This window comes from Erinaceus europaeus, chromosome 8 (assembly GCF_950295315.1).
Source record: "Erinaceus europaeus chromosome 8, mEriEur2.1, whole genome shotgun sequence".
Classification (NCBI taxonomy): domain Eukaryota; kingdom Metazoa; phylum Chordata; class Mammalia; order Eulipotyphla; family Erinaceidae; genus Erinaceus; species Erinaceus europaeus.
Genome location: NC_080169.1, coordinates 110,941,084 through 110,958,073, shown reverse-complemented (window position 1 = coordinate 110,958,073; position 16,990 = coordinate 110,941,084). Strand labels below are relative to the sequence as shown.

General features: G+C 37.8%; 1 protein-coding gene across 2 annotated transcripts in view; it reads right to left on the bottom strand.

Moving 5' to 3' along the window:
* The window catches only part of TRIM24 (tripartite motif containing 24), a 131,722-nt gene that overhangs the window by 54,353 nt on the left and 60,379 nt on the right, over positions 1 to 16,990 (bottom strand). For both annotated transcript variants that reach the window (XM_060196650.1, XM_060196651.1), the window contains exon 3: positions 1,344 to 1,491. In XM_060196650.1, coding sequence (XP_060052633.1) covers positions 1,344 to 1,491 — 148 coding nt within the window. The remainder of the gene's footprint in view (positions 1 to 1,343; positions 1,492 to 16,990) is intronic.

The following is a 16,990-nucleotide window of genomic DNA, read 5'->3' as shown; positions in this document are numbered from 1 at the left end:
CAGAAAGAAGACAGAGATAGAGAGGGAGAGATTGAGAGCCTATGTGAGTAATATACAGCATAGTGACTGATGAATAATATCTACTACATATTTAAGTGTTCTCATCACTAAGTAAATTTCTATAACTAAATATGGGGGTTGATGTTAGTTATAATCATCTTGCTAAATATACAAATATTGAGCCATATTGCATACCAGAAGCTAATATAAATTTATGTTAACTAGCCTCAACTAAAAAAATGTGAAGTTCTGATAAATGCCACATGAATAAATGCTGAAAAGTACATGCTATGTGAAGATTCAGATATTAAAGACCAAATATTGTGATTACACTCAAATGAAATATTTAGAATAAGCAAATTCATAGCAACAAAGCATAGGTTAAAGGTTAGCTTGGGGTAAACGAAATAGGGGATGAGATGTTATTACTTAATGTGCAAAAAAAACATGGGGGCACCTTCTTTTGGGGGCTAGTAAAGTTTATTGAAGTAGACAGTGGTAGCAGTTGTATAATACTGTGAGTGAATTAAATTTTATTCTTTTTTTAAATTTATTGTTTTTTATATTTGTTTTCCCTTTTGTTGCCCTTGCTGTTTATCACTGCTGTTGTGGTTATGTTGTTGTTATTGATGTCATCATTGTTAGATAGGATAGAGAGAAAATAGAGAGAGGAGGGGAACAGAAAGACACCTGCAGACTTGCTTCACCACCTGTGAAGCGACTCCCCTGGAGGTGGGGAGCTGGGGGCTGGAACCGGGATCCTTATGCTGTTTCCTGCGCTTTGCGCCATGCGCGCTTAACCCGCTGCACTACCAAGCGACAACCTAAATTTTATTCTTGAAAACAGTTCAAAAGAGTTGAAGATGTAGCTCAGTTCAGAACATAGGCCTTACATGTATGATCACTACCCTAGGTTTAATTCATGGCATAAAAAAAAAAAAAATCAAAGTGATAAATTTTTCATGCTATATAAGATAATACTGAATACATTAGTGAATTTCACATTATAAACAAAGAAATAAATAACCCATATATTATTCACATAGGAAACAGGGTTTCTTTAGTTATTGATATTTGTACCAAATTAAGAAATTCATAGGAGATAAAGGGTTCAGAGTCTGAATGTAAGGCAGACTCATTCTGCATCTATTCAAACTTACCAACACTAGTAAATATTCAAATACCATCTATAATACAGATGTCCTTGTATTAAAACTCTCCTAGAGTAATTGTGCAGCTTATGAGGGTATTAAAACAAGTCAGAATAGGAAGGGGACAGAGGGGAAATAGGGAGGGGGAAGGCAGAGGAATAAAAAAAGACTGAAAAAAACTGAAATGCTCACCTGGAGAAACTTCTTCTTTCTGCCTCACAGTGTGATCTTTTGTGAACTTCACCCTCTGATGAGCTCTGATGCAGGTCTTACAGAGCCACTCCACACACTCTACACAAAATCCATTAGCTTCTGCATTGTCCTCACAGCTTGTACACACCTAATTTAAAGTGGGGGAAAAGTATCAATTGTTGAGAAAAGAGACAGATCACACAGAAATGATACTTATCAGTTTTAAGTGTTTATAAAATTTAAAATGATATGATCTCCAAGATGTATATTTATACATGAAATGGAGTTACCCATTATAAGTGAGATAGAAATTAGCAACAGTATCCTTAGTTCAATATACTAAACATTTAGGCACTATACAAAGTATTAGAAATATAACAATCGGGGGTGGAACCAAGGTGGTGACTGAGAAGCTGCTACTGCCTTGAGCTCTGACAACATCTGCTGGAAATGGTAGGATATTTTGCCTTTAGCAGGACAGTGAATAAGAGGTCCTAGCTGTGAAACCAAGGAGGTGACTACAGCTCAATTTGGATTAGAAAATAGAGAAAATAGAAAGGAAAAAATTTATTATTATTATTATTCCCAAAGCACAATCCTGCCCCCCCCAGACTCTGGGGGCCAGAGAGCTGCTCCTAGCAGGCTCCCCCACTTAGCTTCTTTCCTTACCAAGATTCCTGGCCCACCACGGGTGTCATTCCAATTCCAATTCCAATCCTGTTCCTTTCTGAAACCCTTGGCCCTTTTTCTTTCTAAGTGGCCAATTGGAGCTACAAATATTTGACCAAGCAGAGCCTTAGTCAGACAGGGAAAGAAAACCAGAGGTGTTTTCTTTTGTTTGTTTGTTTTATTTTCTTAACAATCAGCTGCTGCTACTCAGGGGGCCGAGGCAATCTGGAGTCATCCAAGCTGAAGACAGGACACGTTTTTTACTCTGTTCTATTTTATTATTAATACTATATATACACGTATCCCTTTCCCCCTCTCCTTCAGTTTGACCAGAATTAACTCAGTGTATTTTCCGTTGCTAGGTGACTGGGAGTCTTATCCATTGTGGGAGGAACTTGTTTCACTCTTCTTACCTCCCCTACCCACTTCCCCCTCCTTCTAGACAATTAAAAAAATAATAAATAACAAAAATCTCTTTCCTTTCACGGCTCTTTTATTACTGTTCTTTTTCTTATCTTTTTCTTTTCTCTCTCACTTTTTTTCTTTTTCTCATTCTTGTCATCCTTGCTACCTTCCTCCTTCTACGGCTTTCTGAATTCACTGATACGCGTTTGTGAATTATTTTGGGGAAGAAATCTGACAGAGTGGACTCTGTGTATCCCTGCTCTACTTCCCTTTCTCCTCTTGCTACCCCTAGAATATACAGTAGATAGTAGATTTGCATAATTGTCTATTCTTGCTATCCCTTTTTTTCTTTCTCTTTCTTCTACACTTGGATTTGGTTGCTATTTTCTCTCAGCCTGGAGACACTGTTTGGCTAACTGATATTGGTTAAACCACTTTAATCTTTGCTTCAGTTGCTATTGTAATTTTTGAGGTTGGTGATTGCATTTGTCACAAAGGTATCGAGTATACCATCGATTGTACTCAAAAAACAACATCTGATGAACAGAACATAAAAATATAAAACACATTAATAAAAAAAATGGTTAGATCAAGAGCAAATAAAACTGCTACTACAATGAATGAAGACAAAAGTCCTGAAGAAACTACAAATCAGCCAGAAGTAACCACAGATAAGAAAAGTATGCAAGAAATAATAAACTTATTAATCAGAGAAATAAAAACAACTGTGGAGGAAAGGGCTAGAGATATTAGGGAAACAAAAGATGAGACCCTCAAGGAAAATACTAATTACCTTGAGACAACTAGAGAACTGAAAGCTGAAATAGCTGAACTGAAAAAAGCACCTGAGAGAAGGGAAAGCAGACTAACAGAAGCAGAAAACAGAATTAGCCAGACAGAGGATGAACAAGAGAAAACTAAGAAAGAGGTGAAAGAGCTCAAAAAGAGATTGAAAGACACTGAAAACAACAGCAGAGACATATGGGATGATCTCAAAAGAAGTAACATTCATATAATTGGCCTGCCAGAGGAAGTAAGAGAGGAAGGGAAAGCAAACATTCTAAAGGAAATTATAGAAGAAAACTTCCCAGACCTGAACAGCAGAAAGGACATTAAGATTCAAGAGACCCAGAGAAATCCCAAACAGAATCAACCCAGGCCTGAAGACACCAAGACACATCATAAGACACCAAGACACATCATAGTCACAATGAGAAGAAGTAAGGATAAAGAAAGGATCCTAAAGGCTGCAAGAGAGAAACAAAAAGTCACATACAGGGGAAAACCCATAAGACTATCAGCAGTCTTCACTCAAACCCCCAAAACCAGAAGAGAATGGCAAGGTATCTATTGAGCCCTGAATGAAAAAGGATTTCAACCAAGGATAATATATCCTGCTAGACATTCAATCAAACTAGATGGAGGGATCAAAACCTTCTTAGACAGACAACAGTTAAATGAGGCAACCATCACCAAAACTGCCCTGAAAGAGGTTCTAAAAGACCTCTTATAAACAAGAACATCAGTATAATACTTGCAATATATCAGAGCAAATAAATACTTGTTGAACAATGGCACTACAATACATTAAATCCATAATATCAAGAAATGTCAATGGTTTAAACTCACCCATCAAAAGGCACAGAGTAGAAGGATGGATCAGAAAACATAACCCAACCAGATGCTGCTTGCAAGAATCCCACTTGACCCAACAAGATAAACACAGACTTAAACTGAAAGGATGGAAAACTATCATACAGGCTAATGGACCACAAAAAAAAAAAAAAAAAAAAAGGAACAGCCAATCTCATCACTGACACAATAGATTTTAAATTAAATAAGTAAAAAAAAAGATAGGCAAGGATATTACATGATGATTAGAGGATCAATTAGCCAAGAAAACTGAACAATTATTAACATCTATGCATCCAATGAGGGACCATCTAAATACATCAAGCACCTACTGAAAGAACTTCAAAAATACATCAATAGTAATACAATAGTAGTGGGAGATTTTGACACCCCACTCTCACACTTAGATCAACAAAGCAGAGAACCAACAAAGAAACAAGAGAATTAAATGAAGAGATGGTCAGACTAGACCTCCTGGACATTTTCAGAGTTTTTCACGCCAAAAAACTGGAATACGCATTCTTCTCAAATCCACACAACACATACTCAAGGATAGAGCACATGTTAGGCCACAAAGACAGCATCAATAAATTCAACAGCACTGAAATCATCCCAAGCATCTTCTCAGACCACAGTGGAGTAAAACTGGCATTTAACAACAAACAGAAAATTATTAAAAGACACAGAATTTGGAAACTAAACCACATATTGCTTAAGAACCACTGGCTGAGAGAGTCAATCAAGCAAGAAATTCAAATGTTCCTGGAAACAAATGAAAATGAAGATGCAACCTATCAAAATATTTGGGACACAGCTAAAGCAGTACTGAGAGGGAAACTCATAGCCATAAAATCACATATTAAACAACAAGAAAAAGCTCAAATAAACGACCTTACTACACACATAAGGACTTAGAGGAAGACGAACAAAGGAACCCTAAAGCAATCAGAAGGACAGAAATGACTAAAATTAGAGCATAAATAAACAACATCAAAAACAAGAGAACCATACAAAAGATCAGTGAAGCCAAATGTTGGTTCGTTGAAAGAATGAACAAAATTAACAAATTCCTAGCCAGACTCACCAAACAAGAGAGAAGACTCAAATTAATAGAATTCTAAATGATAAAGGAGATATCACAACTGACACCAAAGAAATCCAGAAAATCATGCGAGACGTCTACAAAGAACTATACGCCACCAAGCTAGAGAATCTGGAAGAAATGGAAGAATTCCTAGAAACATATGCCCTTCCAAAACAAAACCTAAATGCACCAATCACAGACAAAGAAATTGAAACTGTTATTAAGAATCTCCCCAACAACAAAAGTCCTGGACAAGAGGGCTTCACAAATGAATTCTACAAAACCTACAGGAAACAGTACCCATAATTCTAAAGCTTTTCCGTAAGATTGAAGAAACAGGAACACTCCCTTCCACCTTCTATGAAGCCAACATCACCCTGATACCAAAAGCAGATAGGGACACACAAAAAAAGGAAAACTACAGACCAATACCTCTGATGAACACAGATGCCAAAATATTAATCAAGATCCTGGCCAAACGGATACAGCAGCTATCAAAAAAAATGTACATCACGACCAAGTGGGATTCATCCCAGGAATGCAAGGCTCTTTGAACATCTGTAAGTCAATCAACGTCATTCACCACATCAATAAAAGCAAAGCCAAAAACCACACGATTATCTCAATAGATGCAGAGAAAGCCTCTGACAAAATCCAACAGCCATTCATGCTGAAAACTCTACAAAAAATGGGAATAGATGGCAAATTCCTCAAGATAATGGAATCCATATATAGCAAACCTACAGCCAACATCATACTCAATGGTCAGAAGCTGAAAGCATTCCCCCTGAGATCAGGGACTAGACACTGTCACCATTACTCTTGAACATAGTATTGGAAATTCTTGCCATAGCAATTAGGCAAGAGAAAGAAATCAAAGGAATACTGATTGGAAAGAAAAGAGGTGTGTACTCCTATGGTCACAGCAGCACAATTCATAATAGCTAAAACCTGGAAACAGCCCAGGTACCCAACAACAGATGAGTGGCTGAGAAAGCTGTGGTATATATACACAATGGAATACTATAAAGCTATGAAGAACAATGAACCCACCTTCTCTGACCCTTCTTGGGCAGAGCTAGAAGGAATTATGTTAAGTGAGCTAAGTCAGAAAGATAAAGATGAGTATGGGATGATCCCAGTCATCAACAGAAGCTGAGAGAGAACATCAGAAAGGGAAACTAAAAGCAGGATCTGACTAAATTGAAAGTAGGGCACCAAAGTAAAAACCCTGTGGTGAGGGGGAGGGTAGACATGCGGCTTCCTGGGCCGATGGGGGTGGGGGGTGGGATGGGACACACTCCTTTGGTGTTGGGAATGGTGTTTATGTACAATCCTATTAAAGTGTAGTTATATAAATCACTATTTAATTAATATGAGAGGGGGGAAAATTAATTGTATGTCTCGAAGTTTTTAAAACATAGACTGAGTCTTTTTAATATATAGGCTGTGTCTTTGATATGTGAAATCTCTCAAAAGCCTAGACCAAGCAGATCAAGAGGAACTGGTGGCACAGCTATATACAAGATACTGGGTATTATACAGCAAACACTAACAAAGGGACTTTTCAAAGTTAACCCAATTAAAAAATAATGTGGACTTCCGAAGGCGGAGCTACGAGCAGCAGATTGCTTCCTTTCCTCGCCTCGCCTCGCCTCGCCTCGCCTCGCCTCGCCTCGCCTCGCCTCGCCTCGCCTCGCCTCGCCTCCCCTCCCCTCCCCTCTCCTTTCCTCTCCTGGATCAACTAGGAATACCAAAGGAGACCACCCGGGATGGAAACAAGACAGGACTAGAATGACCACAGGAACCCAGTAAATCACCGGTGAATAAAAACACTCCCCAGAGACTCACCAAGTGCAATTCTGAGTCTCCATTGCTACTACCCTCAGAATCTGGAGCAGTGACAGGGAGGGACACCAGGGGACAGAGATCTAACCTGGAAACTCAGGAGAAGATCTATACCTTGGTGGCATAGCTGAGGGGCTGTGAAAGTCTCTTTGCATAACCACTAGATTATCTCTGCCACACCCTGCTTTATCTCTTGGTCAGGAGTCAGTGATTAAGCTAAGAAGCCTATTGATAGTTTAAAAGCCCTCAGGATCCCATAGCCTACAGGGAAGAAAAAAAAAAGAGGCTTTTAAACCACTGAGCTCCAACTCAGGGATTGAAAAAACTGTTAACTTCCACCACTGTAAACCCTTTAACTTACTTAGACACAAGTCAATCCAGGCAATAGTGATCAATAATTTGAAAAGTACCGATAAAGGGAAATCATAACATAATATATAAAATGGTTAAAACAACAAGAAAAAATATTGGAGAATCAAACCAGGACAAGAGTCCAGCTAAAAGTCCTCCAGAGGGTGAAGCACAAAAACGAGTTCAACATCCAAACATTAGCTAAGGAAATAATCACAGGAGTGAGTAAAGAATTTGAAAAAATTGTAATCAGAAATGCAGGAACAACAAATGAGACTATGGAAGAAAATACTAATTATCTCATGGTTATTAGAGAGCTGAAAGCTGAAATTGCTGAGCTAAGAAGGCAACTAGCTGAACAAGCTAAAACAGTATCAGAGCAGGGCAACAAAATAGATGAACTCCAGAAAGCAGTAGAGGGCAGAGAGAATAGAATCTATGAGGCTGAAGACAGAATTAGGAAGATCGAGGATGAATTAGAGACAACTAAAAAAGAAGTAAGAGATCTCAAAAAGAGATTAACAGATGCTGAAAACAACAGAGTCCTATGGGATGACTTCAAAAGAAACAATATATGCATTATTGGCATACCAGAGGAAGAAAGAGGAGAGGAAGAAAGCATTTTCCAGGCCATAATAGTTGAAAATTTCTCTAGTCTAGACAACATCAAAGATTCAAGAAGCCCAGAAGGTCCCAAACAGAATTAACCCAGACCTAAAGACACCAAGACATGTCATACTTAGAATGGAAAGGAATAAGGATAAAGAAAGGATCCTCAAGGCTGCAAGAGAAAAACAAAGAGTCACCTACAAAGGAAAACCCATAAGATTAGCAGCAGACTTCTCCATATAAACACTACAGGCCAGAAGAGAATGGCAAGATATCTATCGAGCGCTCAATGAGAAAGGCTTTCAGCCAAGAATACTATATACTGCTAGACTGTCATTCAGACTAGATGGAGGCATCAAAACCTTCTCAGACAAGCAACAGTTGAAGAAATCAACCATCACCAAGCCTGCTCTGAAAGAAGTTCTGAAAGGTCTCCTATAAACAACCAGACCACCACAAATAGGACATATATCAAAACAATCTAAAACTCTACAAGAATGGCATTAAAATATCTTCAATCTTTTATATCCATAAATGTCAATGGCCTGAATTCACCTATTAAAAGACACAGAGTAGGAAGATGGATCAGAAAACACAACCCAACAATATGCTGTCTACAGGAAACCCACCTAACTCAACAAAACAAACACAGACTTTTCACTTAAAGTGAAAGGATGGAAAACTATCATACAAGCCAATGGCCCACAAAAAAAGGGCAGGAACAGCTGTTCTCATATCTGACATGATAGACTTTAAAATAGATAAGATTAAAAAAGATAGGAATGGACACTACTTAATGCTCAGAGGATCAGTCAATCAAGAGGACTTAACAATTATTAATATCTAGGTACCCAATGAGAAGCCATCGAAATACATCAAACTTCTACTGAAAGAGCTACAGCAATATATTAACAGTAACACAATTATAGTAGGGGACTTCAACACCCCACTATCTCAACTTGACAGATCATCCAGGAAGAAAATCAATAAAGACATAAGGGAGCTAAATGAAGAGATAGACAAACTAGAACTATTGGACATTTTCAGAGTCATTCATCACAAGAAACTGGAATACACATTTTACTCAAATCCACATGGGTCATTCTCAAGGACAGACCATATGTTAGGCCACAAAGATAGCATCAGCCAATTCGAGGGCATTGAAATCATCCCAAGCATCTTCTCAGACCACAGTGGAATTAAACTAACACTTAACAATCAACAAAAGCTTAGTAACAGTCCCAAAATGTGGAAGCTCAACAGTACACTTCTTAACAACTTGTGGGTCAAAGAGGAAATCAAGGAAGAAATCAAAATGTTTCGAGAGTTCAATGAAAATGAAGACACAAGCTATCAAAATATTTGGGACACAGCTGAAGCAGTCCTAAGAGGGAAGTTCATAGCTATACAAGCACACATTAGGAAACAAGAAAAGGCACAAATAAACAGCCTGATTGCACATCTTAAAGACCTAGAAGAAGAACAACAAAGGAATCCTAAAGCAACCAGAAGGACAGAAATGACTAAAGTTACGGCAGAAATAAATAACATTGAGAATAGGAAAACCATACAAAAGATCAACGAAAGTAAATGTTGGTTCTTCGAAAGAGTAAACAAAATCGACAAACCTTTAGCCAGACTCACAAAACAAAAAAGGGAGAAGACCCAAATAAATTGGATAGTAAATGAAAGAGGAGATATCACAACAGACACTGCAGAAATTCAACATATCATGCGAGGCTTCTATGAACAACTATATGCCACCAAGCTAGAGAACCTGGAAGAAATGGACGAGTTCCTAGACACCTACCAACTTCTAAAAGTAAGTAAAGAGGAAGTGGATAACATGAACAGGCCGATCACAGCTAATGAAATTGAAACAGTTATCAAAAATCTCCCCAAAAATAAAAGTCCTGGACCAGATGGTTTTACAAATGAATTCTACAAAACTTTCAAAGAAGAACTAATACCTCTACTTTTAAAAGTCTTCCAGAAGATTGAAGACACTGGAATACTCCCTGCCAGCTTCTATGAAGCCAACATCACCCTGATACCAAAAGCTGACAGGGACACAACCAAAAAAGAAAACTACAGACCAATATCTCTGATGAACATAGATGCAAAAATAATGAACAAAATTCTAGCCAATTGGATACAGCAGTATATCAAAAAGATTGTTCATCATGACCAAGTGGGATTTATCCCAGGCATGCAAGGTTGGTTTAATATACGTAAATCAATCAATGTGATCCACCACATCAACAAAAGCAAGACCAAAAACCACATGGTCATATCAATAGATGCAGAGAAAACCTTTGACAAAATACAACATCCCTTTATAATCAAAATACTACAAAAAATGGGAATAGATGGAAAACTCCTGAAGATAGTGGAGTCTATATATAGCAAATTTACAGCCAACATCATACTCAATGGTGAAAAGCTGGAAGCATTTCCACTCAGATCAGGAACTAGACAGGGCTGCCCACTATCACCATTACTATTCAACATAGTGTTGGAAGTTGTTGCCATAGCAATCAGGCAGGAGCAAGGAATTAAAGAGATGCAGATTGGAAGAGAAGAAGTCAAACTCTCCTTCTTTGCAGACGACATGATAGTATACATTGAAAAACCTAAGGAATCCAGCAAGAAGCTTTTGGGCAATCATCAGGCAATACAGTAAGGTGTAAGGCTATAAAATTAACATTCAAAAGTCAGTGGCATTCCTCTATGCAAACACGAACTTAGAAGAAACTGAAATCCAGAAATCAATTCCTTTTACTATAGCAACAAAAACAATAAAATATCCAGGAGTAAACCTAACCAAAGAAGTGAAAGACTTGTATACTGAAAATTATGAGTCACTACTCAAAGAAATTGAAAAAGACACAAAGAAGTGGAAAGATATTCCATGTTCATGGGTTGGTAGAATTAACATCATCATTAACATTTGGAGTATTGCACCAAAGAAAAAAAACTCTGGGGAGGGTAGATTTTCAGCTCTGCTGTAGGGGTCAGGGAGTAGAGACATAGAATGTTAATATATACTATTAACTTATAGTCTTAGAAATCACTATTTAATCAATGAGAAGGGGAAAACAGATTTTTGACACATAAACTTCAGTTGAGTATATTCCTTCAATCTAAGCATTTAAGGTTTCAAATTAGTAAACTGATTGAATCTTAACACTAGGTTTAAATTATTAATGAATTTCTAATAATAACTTTCATTTTTGAAATATTAAATCACCTATAATCTTAGATCAGGGACACCAGAAGCAACTGTCCTTATCAGTGTACAGTTATTTGTACATAGCATTACATGACATCAATCATGCTAAGTCTTATATGGTACAATAATTCTTAGCCATGGGATTTTCAAAGTAAACCAAGTTCCCAAATAACCTTGCTCCTGCCTTATTGCTAAGGCAAAAGCTTCCAACACTATGTTGAATAGTAATGGTGATAATGGGCAGCCTGTCTAGTACCTTATCTGAGTGGAAATGCTTCCAGTTTTTCACCATGAGTATGATGTTGGCTGTAGGTTTGCTATATATAGACTCCACTATCTTCAGGAATTTTCCATCTATTCCCATTTTTTGTAGTGTTTTGATCATAAAGGGATGTTGTATTTTGTCAAAGGCTTTCTCTGCATCTATTGATATGACCATGTGGTTTTTGGTCTTGCTTTTGGTGATGTGGTGGATCACATTGACTGATTTACGTATATTAAACCAACCTTGCATGCCTGGGATAAACTCCACTTGGTCATGATGAACAATCTTTTTGATATACTGCTGTATCCGGTTGGCTAGAATTTTGTTCAATATTTTCGCATCTATGTTCATCAGAGATATTGGTCTGTAGTTTTCTTTTTTGGTTGTGTCCCTGTCTGCTTTTGGTATCAGGGTGATGTTGGCTTCATAGAAGCTGGCAGGGAGTATTCCAGTGTCTTCAATCTTCTGGAAGACTTTTAAAAGTAGAGGTATTAGTTCTTCTTTGAAGGTTTCGTAGAATTCATTTGTAAAACCATCTGGTCCAGGACTTTTATTTTGGGGGAGATTTTTGATAACTGTTTCAATTTCATTAGCTGTAATGGGCCTGTTCATGTTATCTACTTCCGCTTTACTTAGTTATTAATCTCTTTTTGAGATCTCTTACTTCTTTTTTAGTTGTCTCTAATTCGTCCTCGATCTTCCTAATTCTGTCTTCAGCCTCATAGATTCTATTCTCTCTGCCCTCTACTGTTTTCTAGAGTTCATCTATTTTGTTGCCCTGTTCTGATACCATTTTAGCTTGTTCAGCTAGTTGCATTCTTAGCTCAGCAATTTCAGCTTTCAGCTCTCTAATAACCATGAGATAATTAGTATTTTCTTCCATAGTCTCATTTGTTGTTCCTGTATTTCTGATTACAATTTTTTCAAATTCTTTACTCACTCCTGTGATTATTTCCTTAGCTAGTGTTTGGATGTTGAACTCAATATTTTGTGCTTCACCCTCTGGGGAACTTTTAGCTGGACTCTTGTCCTGGTTTGATTCTCCAATATTTCTTCTTGTTGTTTTAACTATTTTGTATATTATGTTATGAGTTCCCTCTCTCAGTACTTTTCAAATTACTGATCACTATTTCCTGGATTGACTTGTGTCTAGGTAAGTTAATTAAAGGGTTCACAGTGGTGGAAGTTAACATTTGTTTCACTAGTATTTTAATCCCTGAGTTGGAGCTCAGTGGCTTAAAAGCCTCTTTTTTTTTCTCTTCCCTGTAGGCTATGGGAGCCTGAGGGCTTTTAAGCTACCAATAGGCTTCTTAGCTTAATTACTGACTCCTGACCAAGAGATAAAGCAGGGTGTGGCAGAGATATTCAAAGAGACTTTGGTTATGCAAAGAGACTTTCACAGCCCCTCAGCTATGCCACCAAGGTATAGGTCTTCTCCTGAGTTTCCAGGTTAGATCTCTGTCCCCTGGTGTCCCTCACTGTTGATGCTCCAGGTTCGAAGAGCAATAGCAATGGAGACTCAGAGTTGCACTTGGTGAGTCTCTGGGAAGTCCTTTCCTCCCTTAAGCTGTCCCCTTGTTGGTGGAGCAGACTGGAGGTAGTGTCTCAACTGATAAACTGCTGGACTGTTAGCAGTCACTTAATCTCTCCCTATGCTCCTCTCTGTCACCAGCCACACGTGTTTGTACTCACCGGTGATTTTGTGGGTTCCTGTGGTCATTCTAGTCCTGTCTTGTTTCGGTCCCAGGTGGTCTCCTTTGGTATTCCTAGTTGATCCAGGAGAGGAGAGGAGAAGAGAGGACGTCTCTTGTTGTTTTTAGTGTCTCTCAATCTCTTATTTATTTATTTATTTATTTTAGCTCTTTTACGTCTTTCTTAGTTTTCTCTAATTCATCCTCAGTCTAAGTCTGTTTTCTGTTTCTTTTATTCTGCTCTCCCTTCCCTCAGCTTCCTTCTTCAGTTCAACTTTTTTTTTTAACCTTGTTCAGTTACAGAATTAGCTTGTTTTGCTAGTTGGCCTTTTAGCTCAGCTATTTCAGCTTTCAGTTCTCTAATTAACACAAGGTAGTTCACGTTTTCCTTCAAGGTATCATTGGTTATTTCCCTATTTCTGATAGTATTTTTCTCAAAAGCTTTTCTCACTCTTGAGATTAATCTATCAATCCATGTTTGAATATTTTCCTTATTTTTTGTTGCTTCTGGTTTACTTGGAATTTCTTCTGGGCTCCTCTCCTGACTCACTGATATGACTGATTTAAGTGTTTTTGACTTAGCTGTGTGTGTGTGTGTGTGTGTGTGTGTGTTGTGTACTGGTGTGTTTCATAGTTTCATGTCCTGGCTATTGCTGCTCAGTTACTGTGTAGTTTGAAGGAAAGCCACACTAAACCAAAGTCCTCTCACAGATGATATTACAAATCTTAGTAAATACAATAATAGTGGAGATTAATTAAACCAGAGAGTAAGAAAATAAAATGAGTAAGAAAAAAGGAGAAAAATAAACAAAAACAAACAAAATGCCCCAGCTAGACCAAATCAAATCCTTCCCACTGAAGAGAATACCTTCAACCACCAACCACTGCAACAAAAGCAACCACAAAAGCTTAATCAAGCCAGAAAAAAGGGAGGGGGAAAAAAAAAAAGATGAAGAAGGCAAAGCCTCACCACACCAGGTTCCTCTCACATATGAAATCACAAACCTCAGTAAAATCACAATTTTAATAACAACAAATTCACAGATTGGTCAAACCAGAGAGAAAAAAAGAAAAAAAAATTAGGGTGGAGGGTAGACAGCATAATAGTTATACAGATTCTCATATCTGAAGCTCCAAGGTCCCAGGTTCAAGCCCCCCACACCTCTACCATAAGCCAGAACTGAGCAGTGCTCTGGTATTTCTCTTTCTCTCTGAATCTCTCAAAAATATAATAAAATATAAAAAAGAAAAAAATCAATAATAAAAAAGAGCAGCTCCATGCCAAACACCTCCCCAAAAGAGGAGCAATCAACCACTATAATACAATAACCACAATAATGATGAAAAGAGAGATTTATCAAACCAGAAAGAAATAGAAAAAAAGTAACAATAATAAAATAAGGGAGGGAGGAGACATGCAAAACCATCACAACAGAGATGACTCCCACAGGCAAAAATCACAAAAAAAAAAAAAAAAAGTTCAGCTGACAACCAACAATAAACTAACAAGCTAACACAACAAAAAAAAAAGACATCCTGCAAGTCAAGTCAACCCACCCAAACTGTCCCTTGGTACTGTCTTTAGTTGGAATCCAGTGAGGCAGCTTTATATCAGACTCCCCACTGATTTCTGACAAAAGGTTCCCCTTTGGAATCTGGCTTGGTGATTTTAACTCCACAGGTGGGTGGGCTTCTTAGTTTCCGTTCTATTTCCCCAAACCAGCCACCTGTGCCCTGGAGGCTGGCTGCTGAGGAGCTGGGAGACTTTTATAATTTTGCTTCCTTTGTCCATTAAGCTCCATTTTGCTGGCTTATAGATGAGTTATAATTTCTGCTGTAGTTCCTTTCTGATACCTCCTTTACAGTTTATCTCCTATAGGTCTGAAAATCGTGTTTCCACTTAGAATTCCCAGGGTTTGAATCAGTATTTTGGGACAGTCTATCTGGCTGCTGCTTTCAGGTGTCCATCTTGACTCTGCCCCCCAGATATGTATTTTAAGAAACCACTGCTGGAGAAGACTCTAGACAGAGCAAGTGTTTCACATAAAGTAGGGGGCTTTTTCTTTTTCAGTGATTTAGGTGTGTGGGTAGTAATGGACATGAACCAAGGAGACTAAGTAAGTGAAACTGGATTGGTGGGCACACTGAATAAAAGAGGTGAAGAAGACACTTCTGTTTCTAGCTTGTGTAACTATGTGAACAGTGGCACCAGTGAGAAAATATATATCAAACCTCTACACACAAATAAGCAATTCCCATGACATAATTTGTGCAGGGAAAAAAATTAAAACTTTCCCTCAGCCAAATATCTGACTAACATTTTTATAAACCAAAACTTGCTTTTTCTTCCACTTTTCTAGCATCATTTGGCATCACAGTCTCTGGTTGCCCAGAAATCATCGGGATTCTTTGAAGCTCTTTATCTCCTTTTAAAATTGTTTTTTAAATTTATTAGAGAGAGAGAAATTGAAAGGAAAGGGGGAAGCAGAGGGAGAAAGAGAGATAACTGCAGCATTGCTTCTCCACTCTTGAAGTTTCTCTCTCTGTAGGTGTTGACTGGTGACTTGAACTTGAGTCCTTGTGTATGGTGCATGTGTGCTCAACCAGGTATGCCACCACATGGTCACTCTTTATCTCTTTGATTATTCCACTTTGGGTCCACTGCCACTTTTCACCCAGTTCTGTAGATCTAGAAATTGGACTGTTCGCTTCCTTAGCTTTATCATTTTTACAAGGATTTCATCTGAAAGTTAGCTTCCACCCTGTGCTACCAAAACAAACAAAACACAAAGAATGAGGGATTGCGCTATATATATACTACATGGGAGGGCTCTGTAGTTAATACAGTAGCAATCTAAGAAACAGTGGAAAAGTAAATTATGTCATTACTTATCTAATTGGGAATAGAATGCATGACTAATTTGCTTTTATTTTCAAAATAGCATTAAAAGTCTGAGGAAATACCATAATGATTATACAAAAAGACCTTCATGCCTGAGGCACCAAAGGTCCCAGATTCAATCCCCAGCACCACCCATTAGCCAGAGCTGAGCAGTGCTCTGGTGAAATAAATGAATAAATATAAAACTATGTCAGTATAGGGCCCAGGCAGTGGTACAACCTTATTAAACACCAACATTCCAGTGCCCAAGGACCCAAGTTCAAGCCCCTGGAGGAGGAAAGCTTTATAAGTAGTAAAGCAGGGCTGCAGGTATCTCTTTGCCTTTTTCCCTCTCTACCTTTTCCTCCCTTCTTAATTTCTCTTTCTCTATCCAATAATAAATAAATAATAATAAATCAGTCTAAAATAACTACATAAAATTTCTTACAATTACATATAAATAATATTAAAAATAAAAGCCAAAACCATAAAGAAATAGCTACCTATAAGTCATAGAAGAATTAAGGTAAGTGGATATATGAGAAAATAGAAGATCTGAGTTCTTGTATACAGTTTATTTTATAAATACATGACTGAGGATTTAAACCTAGGTTTGTTATACACATTTAAATGAAAAAATCAAATGAAAAATGAAGAAAATGAACTTTTCAGTCATGTGGGTGGCTTAACTGGAGATTTATTTCAAGTAACTCTAGAGCATGGTGATTTGATTGAATATCTCCAATGCACATGTGTAATAATTGCTGTCTTGCTTTCTGTTTTGTTGCTGACAACTCTACAGTTTATACTTTCAACACAAACTCTATTCTGCAAGCCATATTCAAGCTTTATGAGCTGGCTCCACATTAGACTTTTAACCATAGATTGTGTACCTGGCTAAGTGCACACAGAACAGTGCTCAATGACGAGGGTTTAAGCTCCCAGTCCCTATCTGCAGGAGGAAAGCTTCACAAGTGGTG